Raw genomic sequence first — 16486 nt, 5'->3', positions numbered from 1 at the left:
GTCTTACCAATAGCACCATGCTGACATGTCAGTACTTTATATTATGCGAGGCCTTTGCAAATGACAAGTTACACTGCAGGTTTGAGCCATGTGTCGAGAACAAGGTCTTGAGCCAGTGCACCAGGAGTAGCTGACCAGAGGTAAATTAGACACTTAAGGACAGGCTAGGACTCCTATGGTTATGATAAAGTGTGTGTACTGAACAATTCAATGGCATATGGAAAACTAGATACTATTGCCTTCATACATATGTCCATTGTCCAATCAACAAGACCAGACTACCAATGAGAAGATAGACCAGGGGATATTTTCAAGCTTTTTAATACAAACTTAATAAATGATCAGTTCAGCTTAACATGTAAGACACTGACTCCAAATACTTTGTTATACCGTTTGTTTTATCAAGTATTGCACAATGTAGGTACAAAATTAATATACGATTACATTTTGTCCATAATATAGCAAAAATCTTTAAACTCTTAACAGAAAATACAACTCTTGTTTTTCAAAAAAGCAAATATTCTTAAATCCCACCACTACGGAATATTCTGTACACAATCTTTAGAATAGTCAATGTTTTTTAGAGGGATTCATTTCACAATTTCAATAAAAAAAATAACATAAAGTTGCTGCAGCCATCACGGATCACTGTAGTAGTAAAAAGATATAAATGCAGTACCATGTCGTAGAAACAATATATACTCTGATATTTTACAAACTCTGTACTAAATTAAATTATACAATTAGAAAAAAGACCAGGAAATCCCACTTATTAATGCCAATCCTTGGAAAATTGGCATGTCCAGTTATGTCTTAAATACTGAAAGAGGCCATGACTTGTATTGTTTTTCTTCTTTATCTTTAAAACAGTCCCGTAAAAAATAATTTCTGTGCTTGGTTGGCAAAAGAAATAATGATGCATGTCGAAGTTTAGGTAACCAAGCTTGGACATCTTGTACTACAAGCTTCATCGTAAAAAAAGATAACTCAAGGGGGCAAAGTAATTTCACCCTCAGGCTCATGCGCTTGGACTTGAACACAGATCTTACAGTCGACAACAAGTCACTTTCAATTTTTCCTGGAAATTGTGTTTCCTATTTTATTTTGATGTGCGTTTAGTCTTTTTTTCCCCCATATCACATATCTCTGGTCATTTCTGTGTACTAGTACTGTAGTATCTGTGTACTAATTGGCCATCACTGGCTGGAATTGCTGGTTCGAATACTGCATGTTGTTCAAACTGAAATTCAAGCCGTCCATAAGGGACTTGTCGTTGAGACCTCCGTAGGCCGCAAACATGTCGAAGGCATTGCTGTACTGCAGCGGGCTGAGGCTGAGGGAGCTGTCACCGGGGAATAGGGCACTCGGGCTCCCCTGGCCCTGGAGGTTGGGGAACACAAACTCCTTGGCGTTGGGGCTGAGGGCTGAGGCCTGCTGCTGGCCCAGGCCCAACCCGTACAGAGAGTGCATGGAGGTGGAGATGGCTTTCTGCTTCAGCAGCGTGTTCACATTCAGGCCCAGGTTGGTGGGTGAGGTGCGGGCCACCTTCTGGCCCTGCCCGCCTTGGCCACCGTTGCCGTTCTGGTTGTTGCGGCTGCTGCTCTTCATTTTGGTGGAGCCGAATTTGGTGGCGGCGAAGGTGGCGGTGGTGAAGGTTAAAGGCTGGTTGGAGCGTGGCATGAAGGTGGGGCTGACAGCAGCCGAGTGGCCGAAGGGAGGCGAGGGCGAGCTGGAAGTCGGAGAGGGGCCCACCACAGGCTCGCTGATGGGCATGAAGACCTGGGCCTCAGGGTTGAAACTGTTCTTGATCTCCTTGTCCAGCTCCAGACCACTGGGGCTGCTCTCATTGCTGTCGTCCACGTACAGCACCTTGACGGGCCCCTTCTCCCCGATCTGGTAGGATACCTCGAAGGGGTCGATCCACACACTGAGGTCCTGAGGCAGATTGTGGCGCACATCCTCAATGTCCAGGCCACTCTCTTTGGCTGCCTTCTCTACCACCGGGTCCACCTTCTCCCCTACGTGGATGCACCTGAATCCAGAGCCCTTGTATGGCTTGTCTGGGTACCAGTGGCCCTCATACTTTCCCTTGAGCTGCCTCTCAAGCTCCTCGCCAAAGATGTTGACCCGTCGCCGCGGCAGCTTGTTGTAAAGGTAGGAGATGACGAAGTTGAGGGCTACTTGGATTTCAAGCTGCATAGCTGGCTGCTGAACTGCTCCGGGCGCGAGAAGAGGTGTCGGCAGCTGCGTCCTGTTGAGTTGCTTTACGTATCTGTGGTGGGTGGCGTAGGTGCTTCCAGGCAGGGTAGGGTGTGATGGGTTGGGTCAACACCAGGCAAAAGGAACTAGAGCTTCGTGGAACTGCTCTGCTAGTCGCAAGAGGCGTTCTTCCACAAGATTGAGCGTTGTTTTTTCCTGAAAAAAGAGAAGATAAAAAATGATTAGCATATTGTTCAGACAGATATGCAAAACAATAAGACATTAAAAGGCATGAACCATTCCTCCACTAGATACAAGCCATGAAGAATTTGCATTACTTCAGTAACATTAGGTATAATTGGACAACATTTTGTAAACAGGCAACACTTCTCAAAGATGTGGGTGGCAATGTCCTCGCTTACTTGACCGAGGTTGAGTCTACTACTGCAGACTTTGTAAAGGAATGCAATAAAATGCCCTTTAAACGTTAACCCTTTACTTCCCGAGGGAAACATCTAGAATAGAATTGCAGTCCGTCTGAACACTCAAATCAACTAGTATGCTATGACGGATCAAGCGTTCACCTCTTCTCTGTCTTGTTTCAAGTCGCAACGTTTATTTGTCACATGCACAGGATACAGCAGGTGTAAAACAGTAGTGAAACCCTTACTTACAAGCGCTTTCCCGAACAATGCCGTATTCAGTATCAAGGTCTATAGCCTGAATCATCTTTAACAATGCAATGTCACGCTATGGAACAGAACGACCTAATGTATAAATAGCCATGATAAGCAAGGGGATCTAGTGAACTCAACATGAACAACCTAAAGATTTCACAGTAGATGAAAACGATTTTCAGAATGTTAGAAATCTCCACACAGAAAGAGCTGTGCTGTTTTTTTCTATACGAAGCTATAGAGAAGCACTAGAACTGATCGTGTTACATAATAAATAGCTAGCCTCGTTACAATGTTGCCAACGTCACAGAGTCGCAGTTACATTCCGAAAGGCATACTGCACTTTTTTTTACAGAACAGTTACATATTAGCAATCAGGCTGGCGATAGAAAAATGTACCCTGTAAATATTGTATCAGATTGTCGGCTCTCAACTCGCACTATTTAGTATGCTGCTTAAAATGTATCAGTTAACGTCGACTAGGCGAGGCAGGGGATATAAAGGTTAGGTGTTGCTATTATCGGAACAGTGTCGACATAAACGGTTTATCAAAATGTAACAACTAGTCTATTCATTTTGGATATGGCCAAGTACAGAAGAAAATGCAAAATAAGCTGTATCCAATAAACAATCATACTCGGTCATTACGAAATAGACGGTTTTCTGCCCAACAGCGGATGGTTTTGTTCGTTTGAGGCAGTGTGAGCAGCTACCTTTCTGCGGACCTATAAATTACCACTTGATATACTATTAATTCTTTACGACCTGGAGATGTAATAACGGGGCCAAAAAAGAGATTAACACAATTCCATGCATAGCCTATTGCCTCTCCGCAAGTTTCTTCTTTCAATAATTTGACAGTCAGTCTTGATAGTCAAGCAAATGTAGATGACTATTTAGCTCATATCCCGTATTTCTTTCTCTCACACACGCTTCAGTTAGTTAGGCTACCCCTCCCTAACTTCAGGGACTGACGCAGCAAATCAACTTGATTAAAATCCCCTGCGATATAATCGGGGGTAAATAGTTCATCAAGAATACTGGGCTATAGATGATCGATGGATATCCAATCGAACACGCAAAGAGTAATTGAGCCAAAAGCAATACTTACTTTTTCGTACAAAATAAAATATTCTCAGTAGTTTTGAAGTACCGTTAGTGCAAATAGAAGTGTAGGGTAGATATAAATACTTTCTTCACATATAATATAATATTAACATAAAAAAGTATTCCAGTACGTGTAGACGTCGATAGGTTATCGTTATTTATTTTGCTTTAGTTTAGATTTTTAGGTTGTTTGGCGGTTTCCCCTTTCAGCAGGCTTGCAGAATGTTTCCCTTCTACCTGGGAGTTTTACAACTTCGTCCCAGTCGCCTGTCATGCGCCTATATTTATAGCTTTCCTCCGCCATGGGCACGAGGTAGGCGGTGATGCGGTTTCAGAGGTCAAAACAATACGAGCACCAAATCTGGGCCTGCAATTGGTCAAATTGGGGAATCCAGCCTGCTGGAAATGTACAAACTCGAAAGTGTATTGGTTAGTTATACTGTCAATCCAAGGCATAAAAATGAAGAGACGCCCATAACAAGAACATTTGCGTCACACTTTTCCTATGTCTCTGACAGCAGACAAAAATATATCGATTATGAAGTCAGACATATGCTAAATTATGTCATTTGCATATAGTATATTTTGATTATGTATTTTCAGTGATGCATAGTTGATAGATTATATGCCTTTGCTTGACATCCAACATGATTTAGATCAGCGTATCAATCATTTCAGCCGAGATATATCTCCCCTATTGCCTCGACAAGGCTATGATACGGAATAATTGCATTCCAATAGGTTAACTGGTATTGCCAAGTGCTTCCGACTTATTTATTTGACATGTTTTAAAATAATGAGCGAGCAATTTGTTGAGCTGAATACACTCTCACCCATGAAACCGTAAAACCATGCGTTATTACCATGCTAGAGCAAACACAATCTGTTAGATCAGAGAATGGCAGTTTGAAAATGATGAGTAAAAGAAACGGGGGTTGCATTTGGAAATTTCAGTCAAATCTACAGCTCTGTCGGAAAGGACATTCCCAAAGCGGAACGATAATGTTGGAAGCGAAGGGGGTGGGGTTGATCTCCTATCGAGAAAACACTCCGCTGATTGGCTGAAAACGGGGCAGGAGCTCTTTGGTGAATGGTGTGCCCGTATCCAAGGTGCTGATGTAGCAGCCCACGTCATACCTGGGTGGACAGGGCACTCTCGAGTTTAAATTGTACATAGCTAAATATACATTAGCTACGGAGCTCTGGTTGATGTAAGCAAACGTGTACTCACCCTGTATAAATGGCTACACAATGGTTTGACCGTAATGCAAAACAAACCTTTTCCATTCAACAAAATGTAGGTATCTTCACGATGTCTTATGTTGTTGTTATTGCATGTAATTACTCTATAATAAGGAAACGTCAATGTAAAGTGTTACCACCAATAAGAATAATGTGCATACTGCTCATTGCTCTTCACATTATGCACCTATCAGGCTCAGAAGGCCAGTAGTTTTCCATGCTGTTAACCCTATCACACATTCACTACCATGTTAAACCCAGGACTGGAATCTTTTACCACACATATCTGGCATTTACCATGACTAAGACCTTGTGGGGGGACGCATGACAGGTGTGTGTACTGTAACACCTAGCAGGCCTACACACAAGCGCATCAACATCACCACAATAATTGTTTTGTGTTCCTTAAAAGTGTTTTGTCAACATTTGTGACATTTGTAATGCAACTACATTGATAACTGTTATGGTTAATGTTCTAAATGCAGGTACCAATAAGGCTATAACTGCACACAAAGACTTTGATGAGAAGTTGATTATTGCTGGTGTGTAATAGCCTCACATGATGTGTAGTGCTGGCTTGTCATTCCTTAGCCTCGTGCTACCATAACAGACACTACACAAATCCATGGAAGTATTACTTCCACAGTAACACCAGTATTACATCACATAACCTCTTCCTATGCCAGCATAATATGGTTGTGAAGAGGAAGCAAGTGGCTTCTGGTTGGCTTATAGTGGACTTTTATACATTCTTTAAATGCTTAGGTTTGCCAAGCATGAACACAAGCAAAATCACATGCTGTAGTGCAGACAGGTCGGGGATTGGGAGCTGTAAACGCATAAAGACATCCAAAGGTGGTTGTGGATGTCGGACATTGGGTTTATAATAGGTCTACAATAGCTTCTCAGTCTGACCATATAGATAGGGAGGACACATTATTTGACAGGTGGGTTTTTAGATAGAAGCTGCCCTCTTGGCACAGATCTCGGATCAGTTTGTCCTCCATGAATCATACACTTAACTTTTTAGGCAGGAAAAACCAACTGAGCTTTGATCAGGGTCTTGATCTACACCTTGGTGGCATGCATACAGTGTACAGAGAGATAGAGTGTACTGCACAGAGAGCTCAGAGGCCTTGGCTTGGCAAGGCCTCCAATCTGTTTATACTCCAAACAACTCAGAGGTTTCCATGGTCATGTGCTCTCCAGGACCAGAGCCAAAGAAGTCCTGGAGCTACACTACTATACTAACCTACCTCCATGTTGGCCTCACAGCCGTCCATAACACTCCAGCATACTAACCTACCTCCATGTTGGCCTCACAGCCGTCCATAACACTCCAGCATACTAACCTACCTCCATGTTGGCCTCACAGCCGTCCATAACACTCCAGCATACTAACCTACCTCCATGTTGGCCTCACAGCCGTCCATAACACTCCAGCATACTAACCTACCTCCATGTTGGCCTCACAGCCGTCCATAACACTCCAGCATACTAACCTACCTCCATGTTGGCCTCACAGCCGTCCATAACACTCCAGCATACTAACCTACCTCCATGTTGGCCTCACAGCCGTCCATAACACTCCAGCATACTAACCTACCTACATGTTGGCCTCACAGCTGTCCATAACACTCCAGCATACTAACCTACCTCCATGTTGGCCTCACAGCCGTCCATAACACTCCAGCATACTAACCTACCTCCATGTTGGCCTCACAGCCGTCCATAACACTCCAGCATACTAACCTACCTCCATGTTGGCCTCACAGCCGTCCATAACACTCCAGCATACTAACCTACCTCCATGTTGGCCTCACAGCCGTCCATAACACTCCAGCATACTAACCTACCTCCATGTTGGCCTCACAGCCGTCCATAACACTCCAGCATACTAACCTAACTCCATGTTGGCCTCACAGCCGTCCATAACACTCCAGCATACTAACCTACCTCCATGTTGGCCTCACAGCCGTCCATAACACTCCAGCATACTAACCTACCTCCATGTTGGCCTCACTCCAGCATACTAACCTACCTCCATGTTGGCCTCACAGCCGTCCATAACACTCCAGCATACTAACCTACCTACATGTTGGCCTCACAGCCGTCCATAACACTCCAGCATACTAACCTACCTCCATGTTGTCCTCACAGCCGTCCATAACACTCCAGCATACTAACCTACCTCCATGTTGGCCTCACAGCCGTCCATAACACTCCAACATACTTACCTACCTCCATGTTGGCCTCACAGCCGTCCATAACACTCCAGCATACTAACCTACCTCCATGTTGGCCTCACAGCCATCCATAACACTCCAGCATACTAACCTACCTCCATGTTGGCCTCACAGCCGTCCATAACACTCCAGCATACTAACCTACCTCCATGTTGGCCTCACAGCCGTCCATAACACTCCAGCATACTAACCTACCTCCATGTTGGCCTCACAGCCGTCCATAACACTCCAGCATACTAACCTACCTCCATGTTGGCCTCACAGCCGTCCATAACACTCCAGCATACTAACCTACCTCCATGTTGGCCTCACAGCCGTCCATAACATTTTGATTTGTGTTCGCACAAAAATTACAACTGTCTTGGAATTCTGAATTATTTGACTGTTTCTAAACAAAAACAATCATGTAATTGATATGTGGGTACGTTTGTGTATCATGTCATTGATATGTGGGTACGTTTGCGTATCATGTAATTGATATGTGGGTACGTTTGCGTATCATGTAATTGATATGTGGGTACGTTTGTGTATCATGTCATTGATATGTGGGTACGTTTGCGTATACATGCGCATGGTAAATGTGGTAAATTAGTGTGTTTATAGAGTGTGGTTGGAGGTTGGTGGCACCTTAATTGGGGGAGGACGGGCTTGTGGTAATGGATGGAGCGGAATAGTGGAATGGTATCAAATTCATCAAACACATGGTTTCCATGGTTTCCACGTGTTTGAAGACATTCCATTTGTGCCGTTCCAGACATTATTGTGAGCTGTCCTCCCCTCAGCAGCCTCCTGTGATGTGTGTGTGTGTGTGTGGGGGGGGGGGGGGGGGGAATCAGGCTGACGTGTGTAAACAGTATGTGTGTCTTGCTGAGACAAAGAAGCCATCTGATTGTCTTAGGGATATTGTCTTAGGTGTAATCCTATAACATGCTGTATCTTCCTCTCACTGCCTCTTCTGGTACATGTTACCCTGAAGAAGTGGCACGGTGCTTTAAGGTCTTTAATCCTCAATTAGTCTTCAAAGTGATTCGCTTTGCTCTCCCTCCCTCCAGGAATAATGAGAGAAGAGGAAGAGGAAAGGAAAATAGAAGGGGAAAGGGGGGAGCAGAGGTAATCAAGTTTCTCACAACAGACCAAGTTTAGTATGGACTGACTGTGTATCAGAGGAGGCTGGTGGGAGGAGCTCATTGTAATGGCTGGAATGGAGCGGATCCAACACGTGGTGTCCATATGATTGATGTATTTGATACCATTCCATTCATTCCATTCCAGCTATTACAATGAGCTCGCCCTCATATAGCTCCTCCCTCCAGCCTCCTCTGCTGTGTAGGTCCCTAGCAGGAGTGTTAGCTAAACTATGACAATGTGACGCATTGTTTTTATAGTGTTGCTGTGTTTTGCCTCTTGGTTAGGCTGCGGTAGTGCTTCCTATAATTGACTTGCCTAGTTAAACATTTTTTTGTTAAATAAAATCAGATGGGAATAAACAGAGTGTTGTACGGCAGTTGTACTGTAGCCCACCGCTGTCCTCCCTGACTCCCTGTCTGACACGTCACAGCCGGCTGGGAGAGGGTGATAGGAGTGTGGGGGGAGGGGTTAGGAGTGTGACGACGTGACTGGGTCTGTGACGACTTAATGGTCTCTGATGCGCAACAGAAACATCATTTTTTACTGTTGCAGGAAAAACAAAAGGACAACATTAAGCTGTGACAGGCATAGCTATGGAGCGCATCAAGGACAGTGGGATCACACACACACACACACACACTTTAGTTCTGGTCCCCACAAGAATAGTTAAACACGTCCTCACACACACACGCAGTTTCATTCAGTGTGTCCAATCAAGCACTTTCCCTGAGTTGACATGTTAGATGGATTGACCCTGGCTGAGTTGTTCTTGTTTCTCATGGTCTGAGATTCCTTTAGGTTCCTTTTGGCAAACTCCAAGCGGGTTGTCATGTGCCTTTTACTGAGGAGTGGCTTCCGTCTGGCCACTCTACCATAAAGGCCTGATTGGTGAAGTGCTGTAGAGATGGTTGTCCTTCTGGAAGGTTCTCCAATCTCCACAGAGGAACTCTGGAGCTCTGTCAGAGTGACCATCAGGTTTTTGGTCACCTCCCTGAACAAGGCCCTTCTCCCCTAATTGCTCAGTTTGGGCCTGTGGCCAACTCTAGGAAGAGTCTTGGTGGTTCCAAACATCTTCCATTTAAGAATGATGGCCACTGTGTTCTTGGGGACCTTCAATGCTGTCGAAATGTTTTGGTACCCTTCCCTATATCTGTGTCTTGATACAATCCTGTCTCGGAGCTCTACAGACAATTCCTTCAACCTCATGGCTTGGTTTTTGCTATGACATGCACTGTCAACTGTGGGACCTTATATAGACAGGTGTGCCTTACCAAATCATGGCCAATCAATTGAATTTACCACAGGTGGACTCAATGGATGATCAATGGAAACAGCATGAACCTGAGCTGTATTTCAAGTCTCATAGCAAAGGTGTTGTATTGTTTGTATTGTATGGTACTGTAGATATGAATGAGATTAATGGTAATATACTGTCACGATTGTCATGAAGGATGGACCAAGGCGCGTGATTTGAGTTCCACATATTTTAGTAAAGTGAAACTAAGAAAACAATTAACATACAATGAACGTGACGCCGTAGTGCTCAACACACTAACACAAAACAATATCCCACAAAGGCAGGTGGGAAAAAAGGCTACCTAAATATGATCCCCAATTAGAGGTAACGATTAACAGCTGCCTCTAATTGGGAACCATGCAAACCACCAACATAGAAAAACGAATACTAGATAACCCCCCCTAGTCACACCTTGACCTAAACCACCATAGAGAATTCAGAGGACTCTCTATGGTCAGGGCGTGACATATACAGTATCAGGGCTGGCACCAGGGCCACTGATTGCCAAGGGTATTTTATAAAATAAAGGTAGACAACTAGACTTTTATGACTGAGTTACTTTAAAGTTAAATAAGGTTACTTTTAAAATGGGTAACCCTGATATTTTACTGTGTCACTGAGAAAAAAACATTTCCTTCTCTCACCTCTTGAACAGGCTGTCACTATGTTTGGTTACTCATTAAATAGAACACATCACAAGTCTGCAGTCAGGCTCAGCACGTGCATAGTCAGAACCACACACACGCACACACACTCTCTCTCTGCCTTTCTTCCTCTCTCTTAAATACACACACTTACGCCTTGCAAGTACTTTCATGATACAGAACATGCAAACGCCAAGGTTATGTTATCAGTTTCCACGACAGCAGCAGCACCAGGAGAACTTAGCTGGCTGCCTTTATAACGGCAGGTAGCCTAGTGGTTAGAGTTTTAGACTTGTAACTGAAAGGTTGCAAGATTGAATCCCTGAGCTGACAAGGTAAAAATCTGTTGTTCTGCCCCTGAACAAGGCAGTTAACCCACTGTTCCTAGGCCGTCATTGAAAATAAGAATTTGTTCTCAAACTGACTTGCCTAGTTAAATAAAGTTTAAAAAATGAAATAAATGACTTGGCCTCTTCGATAAATCATTCACAGACAGCGGAGCACTGACTGGGACACAGTCAACATAGACACATTCCCTATCTGTAAATCTAAAGAAGGCTTGCTGAAATGCACAAACGGATCATGGCCCAGTTTCAACCAAAAACAATGCAGGTCACCTTCCTATTGATTTTCTTGTGACAGGAGTGGGAGCTACAAAATAGCTCTTATATCTACAGTATCTTACCGTAGGTTTTAGTTAAGAGCTCTTCTCATCTGCCATAGCTTTGATTACATCCTGAATGAATTCCTCATCTACTGCATTTTTAGGCATCTGGCATTCATGCAATAACCCAATGGAGAAGTATATGTAATTATGTCTCTTTCCCTCTGACCTTAAAAGGGTACACAGAGTAAGCAATCAAAGCATGTGTTGCTTTTCAGGTAGAGCTAACACTTCACACACACGCACACACGCACACACGCACGCACGCACACACACACACACAAAAATGCACATGCACAGGCTTACACACACACACACGTCACTACCCCTATTCCTATGCGTCATAGCTTCTGTTGGCCTTACACACACATCTAAAAACATGCACACACTGCTCACAGAACACAACAAACACTCCTGATGTGTGAATACATAACATCTGCATCAGCTGGGTCTACAGTTCTAGTAATAACACACTGACTCACTGACTACTACAGCCAGGCCAGGACACAGTGAATCCCACGAGGCCCTGGCTCTCCATGCAGGTCTCGCTCCCTCCTGAGTTACGACAGGGAACAGTCAAAAGGTTAACACATGTAGCATATACAGATGTATGATCTTAATTTGATCCCCCTGTTGCAGGAAACGTGTAGTGCATTTGAAAAGGCGTCTTAAGTTTGTAATTTCCACTTTGAAATGTAAGACTTGATTTTCCCTTAGGAAAGATTTATCAACCCCTACAAAAAATGTGTATTCATTATAATCCACATAATAATTCACATTTCCTATTGCTGCAGAATTATTTTCCTTCTGTAGCAAACTGGCTCAAATAAAGATCCTACATCTGTACACACACACACACACACACACACACACACAGAGAGACACACATACATAGGCAAATAAGCATACACACACACACACGGTGACAGCGCACACACTGACCTGAAGGGTATTTCCTTCCTGGGCTGTGTTCAGTACGTTTGTACGTTCTGGAATGTTTAATTGAATGGAAACAGAAATGGTGCTGTACTGAATGACCAGCTGAAAAATGGGGAGATTTCCTACAAAGTTCTATACATTTTTGAATATTGCTGAATTTCGATTTAATGTCTGGATTCCGTGATTCCGTCCGCGTTCTCTGCAACAAGGATTTTCTAGGGCCCTAGTACATTACATTTTTGTGTAACAGTGATTTCTGTGCATACAAGATTACTTTGTTTTTGTATTTCCTTGTTCCTTTCCTTGTTGTCTTTGCCCTATGACTCTGTAGAAAGGAAGGAGGAGTGAATACCATAAACAGATCGAGAGATGGAGGAATAGAGTGAGCGAGGCATGAAAATCTGATTGGGATCAGATGTGTCAAATCAAATAAAATATTATTTGTCACATGCTTCATAAACAACAGGTGAAATGCTTACTTATGGACCCTTCCCACAATACAGAGAGAACATCCTAACCCTCACTCCAAAACCTAACCCTAACTCTAAAACCTAACCCTGACTCTAAAACCTAACCCTCACTCCAAAACCTAACCCTCACTCCAAAACATAACCCTCACTCTAAAACCTAACCCTCACTCCAAAACCTAACCCTCACTCTAAAACCTAACCCTAACTCTAAAACCTAACCCTAACCCTTACTTATGGACCCTTCCCAACAATACAGAGAGAACATCCTAACCCTCACTCCAAAACCTAACCCTAACTCTAAAACCTAACCCTAACCCTTACTTATGGACCCTTCCCACAATACAGAGAGAGAACATTTTTTAAATAATAACAAAATTAATAAATACACAATGAGTAACGATAACTTGGCTATATACACGGGGTACCAGTACCGAGTCCATGTGCAGGGGTACAAGGTAATTGAGGTAGATATGTACATATAGGTAAATGACTAGGCAACAGGATAGATAATTAACAGTAGCATGAGGTGATGTGATCTGTGATGTCATAATGAGGCCTGTCCTCCATCTTAAATAGTCTCTGTCTGTCACAGCAAAGCAGATCAGTCATAGTCCTAACAGCATCACCCAACCAATGACAGATCAGTTTTAATCCTAACAGCATCACCCAATTAATGACATATCAGTTTTAGTCCTAACAGCATCTCCCAACCAATGACAGATCAGTTTTAATACTAACAGCATCACCCAATTAATGACAGATCAGTTTTAGTCCTAACAGCATCACCCAACCAATGACAGATCAGTTTTAATCCTAACAGCATCACCCAATTAATGACAGATCAGTTTTAGTCCTAACAGCATCACCCGACTAATGACAGATCAGTTTTAATCCTAACAGCATCACCCAACCAATGACAGATCAGTTTTAATCCTAACAACATCACCCAATTAATGACAGAGCAGTTTTAATCCTAACAGCATCACCCAACCAATGACAGATCAGTTTTAATCCTAACAGCATCACCCAATTAATGACAGATCAGTTTTAATCCTAACAGCATCACCCAATTAATGACAGATCAGTTTTAATCCTAACAGCATCACCCAATTAATGACAGATCAGTTTTAATCCTAACAGCATCACCCAACCAATGACAGATCAGTTTTAATCCTAACAGCATCACCCAATTAATGACAGATCAGTTTTAATCCTAACAGCATCACCCAATTAATGACAGATCAGTTTTAATCCTAACAGCATCACCCGACTAATGACAGATCAGTTTTAATCCTAACAGCATCAACCAATTAATGACAGATCAGTTTTAATCCTAACAGCATCACCCAACCAATGACAGATCAGTTTTAGTCCTAACAGCATCACCCGACTAATGACAGATCAGTTTTAATCCTAACAGCATCACCCGACTAATGACAGATCAGTTTTAATCCTAACAGCATCACCCAACCAATGACAGATCAGTTTTAATCCTAACAGCATCACCTAACCAATGACAGATCAGTTTTAATCCTAACAGCATCACCCAACCAATGACAGATCAGTTTTAATCCTAACAGCATCACATGACTAATGACAGATCAGTTTTAATCCTAACAGCATCACCCGACTAATGACAGATCAGTTTTAATCCTAACAGCATCACCCAACCAATGACAGATCAGTTTTAATCCTAACAGCATCACCCAACCAATGACAGATCAGTTTTAATCCTAACAGCATCACCCGACTAATGACAGATCAGTTTTAATCCTAACAGCATCACCCAACCAATGACAGATCAGTTTTAATCCTAACAGCATCACCCAACCAATGACAGATCAGTTTTAATCCTAACAGCATCACCCAACCAATGACAGATCAGTTTTAATCCTAACAGCATCACCCAACCAATGACAGATCAGTTTTAATCCTAACAGCATCACCCGACTAATGACAGATCAGTTTTAATCCTAACAGCATCACCCAACCAATGACAGATCAGTTTTAATCCTAACAGCATCACCCAACCAATGACAGATCAGTTTTAATCCTAACAGCATCACCCAACCAATGACAGATCAGTTTTAATCCTAACAGCATCACCCAACCAATGACAGATCAGTTTTAGTCCTAACAGCATCACCCGACTAATGACAGATCAGTTTTAATCCTAACAGCATCACCCGACTAATGACAGATTAGTTTTAGTCCTAACAGCATCACCCGACTAATGACAGATCAGTTTTAATCCTAACAGCATCACCCAACTAATTTTAGATCAGTTTTAATCCTAACAGCATCACCCGACTAATGACAGATCAGTTTTAGTCCTAACAACATCACCCGACTAATGACAGATCAGTTTTAATCCTAACAGCATCACCCGACTAATGACAGATCAGTTTTAGTCCTAACAGCATCACCCGACTAATGACAGATCAGTTAATGACAGATCAGTCCTAACAGCATCACCCGACTAATGACAGATCAGTTTTAGTCCTAACAGCATCACCCGACTAATGACAGATCAGTTTTAGTCCTAACAGCATCACCCAACCAATGACAGATCAGTTTTAGTCCTAACAGCATCACCCAACCAATGACAGATCAAAGACGTCTGCAGCAAAATAGCTTTTTGATCAAGAAGTGAAAAATAGGGCAAGTTTAGCCACAGCTAGGTTTCCTAGAATTAGGTTAGATATGGTGAATACTCTCAGGGAGTCCTCAGAACTGTTTACAGTAAATAATGACACCACACCAACCATGTGATATCTGAATACTTTTTATTCTGTTTTCATTTTCAATGGCAGGCATGTCATCACATACTTGTAGTTGAACCTTGTTGAGGATACAAACCTTCATCATATGACAGAACATAATGAGATTAAAGAGTATGTTTTCAAAAGAAATAGAGCAAGCCATTCCGTTTGAGAAGCTCACTGTGTTGTGTACATGGGTGGGGGGGACAGGGGGAGAGATATTCCGAATTTTGTAAATGTGATTTTCCTATAGCTAATAATAAAGTGGATGGTACATTTTCAGATGAAGTCATATATTTATGTGAAAAAAGATAGATTGATTACTTTTGTGATTAAAGAAAGTGTTTGAGGAGGTAGGCCACTGTATTTATCATGTACTGCTTACCTGGTAGTGAAATGAATCAGGGCTATTTTTCTATCCCCCTGACACATTTAATGATCTCTCTATTATTCATGTGATATACTGTCACCTTTTCAAGTGGTGAAGATTTATGATGTCACATTATTTATTGGAACTCAACATTTTCTTTCTGATCATTTTCTACATCTGTAGCTGGATCACGTCTTAGCTTTATAGATGTTGCGGAATTGCAAATAGTTAGACAGCTTTTTTATGTCAGATGTTAGAAATCGTGTCTCATTTCAAAACTAAGCTGTTGTTTTTAAACTCTGCATAAACCCTTACTAGCTATTAAATTAACTTAATGAAGAATGCGTCCCATTTCTAATAGTTACAGTAAGTCAGACTAGCAGCTATGCTAATATAGAAGACACTGTGAGTTGCCACTATCTAATGACATGGCAGTCTCCTCCATAGCATCCTCAAACTGAAGCAATGTCCTGAGTAAGAAGAGACGAGTAGGATGAAGTTACCCACTAGTCCCCTTAGACTCTGACCTAAAGTCACTGCTATTCTTTCCTTCCTGTATGTGGAGCAGGAGAAGAAAGCAGGGGGATGGAGGATGGGGGGCAATGGGGGGGAGGGGGGGTAAAAGTACGATAAATAGAGAGGTGTGAAAGAACTAGGTGATGTGAAGATGGATGGGGGTACAGTAGTCAGACTAGGTGATGTGAAGATGGATGGGGGGTACAGTAGTCTGAGACTGGGGGA

General features: G+C 42.6%; 1 protein-coding gene across 1 annotated transcript; it reads right to left on the bottom strand.

Moving 5' to 3' along the window:
- Window positions 1-307: 307 nt before the first annotated feature.
- On the bottom strand, window positions 308-4959 carry LOC139402147 (protein Tob1-like). The gene is made up of 2 exons (XM_071146227.1): window positions 3988-4959; window positions 308-2415 (listed from the first exon to the last, which is right to left on the bottom strand). The coding sequence occupies exon 2, from the start codon at window positions 2197-2199 to the stop codon at window positions 1186-1188; it is 1014 nt and encodes a 337-aa protein (XP_071002328.1). The 5' UTR covers window positions 2200-2415; window positions 3988-4959; the 3' UTR covers window positions 308-1185.
- Between the last annotated feature and the right edge of the window lie 11527 nt (window positions 4960-16486).

The sequence above is a fragment of the Oncorhynchus clarkii genome, unplaced genomic scaffold, assembly GCF_045791955.1.
Source record: "Oncorhynchus clarkii lewisi isolate Uvic-CL-2024 unplaced genomic scaffold, UVic_Ocla_1.0 unplaced_contig_780_pilon_pilon, whole genome shotgun sequence".
In the NCBI taxonomy this organism is placed as follows: Eukaryota; Metazoa; Chordata; class Actinopteri; order Salmoniformes; family Salmonidae; genus Oncorhynchus; species Oncorhynchus clarkii.
Note: the sequence above shows the minus strand (reverse complement) of the source record. Positions and strands in the feature narration are given on the sequence as shown.

Coding starts and splice junctions, on each gene's coding strand:
- LOC139402147 (XM_071146227.1), bottom strand. CDS start 2,199: ATGCAGCTTGAAATCCAAGTAGCCCTCAACTTCGTCATCTCCTACCTT.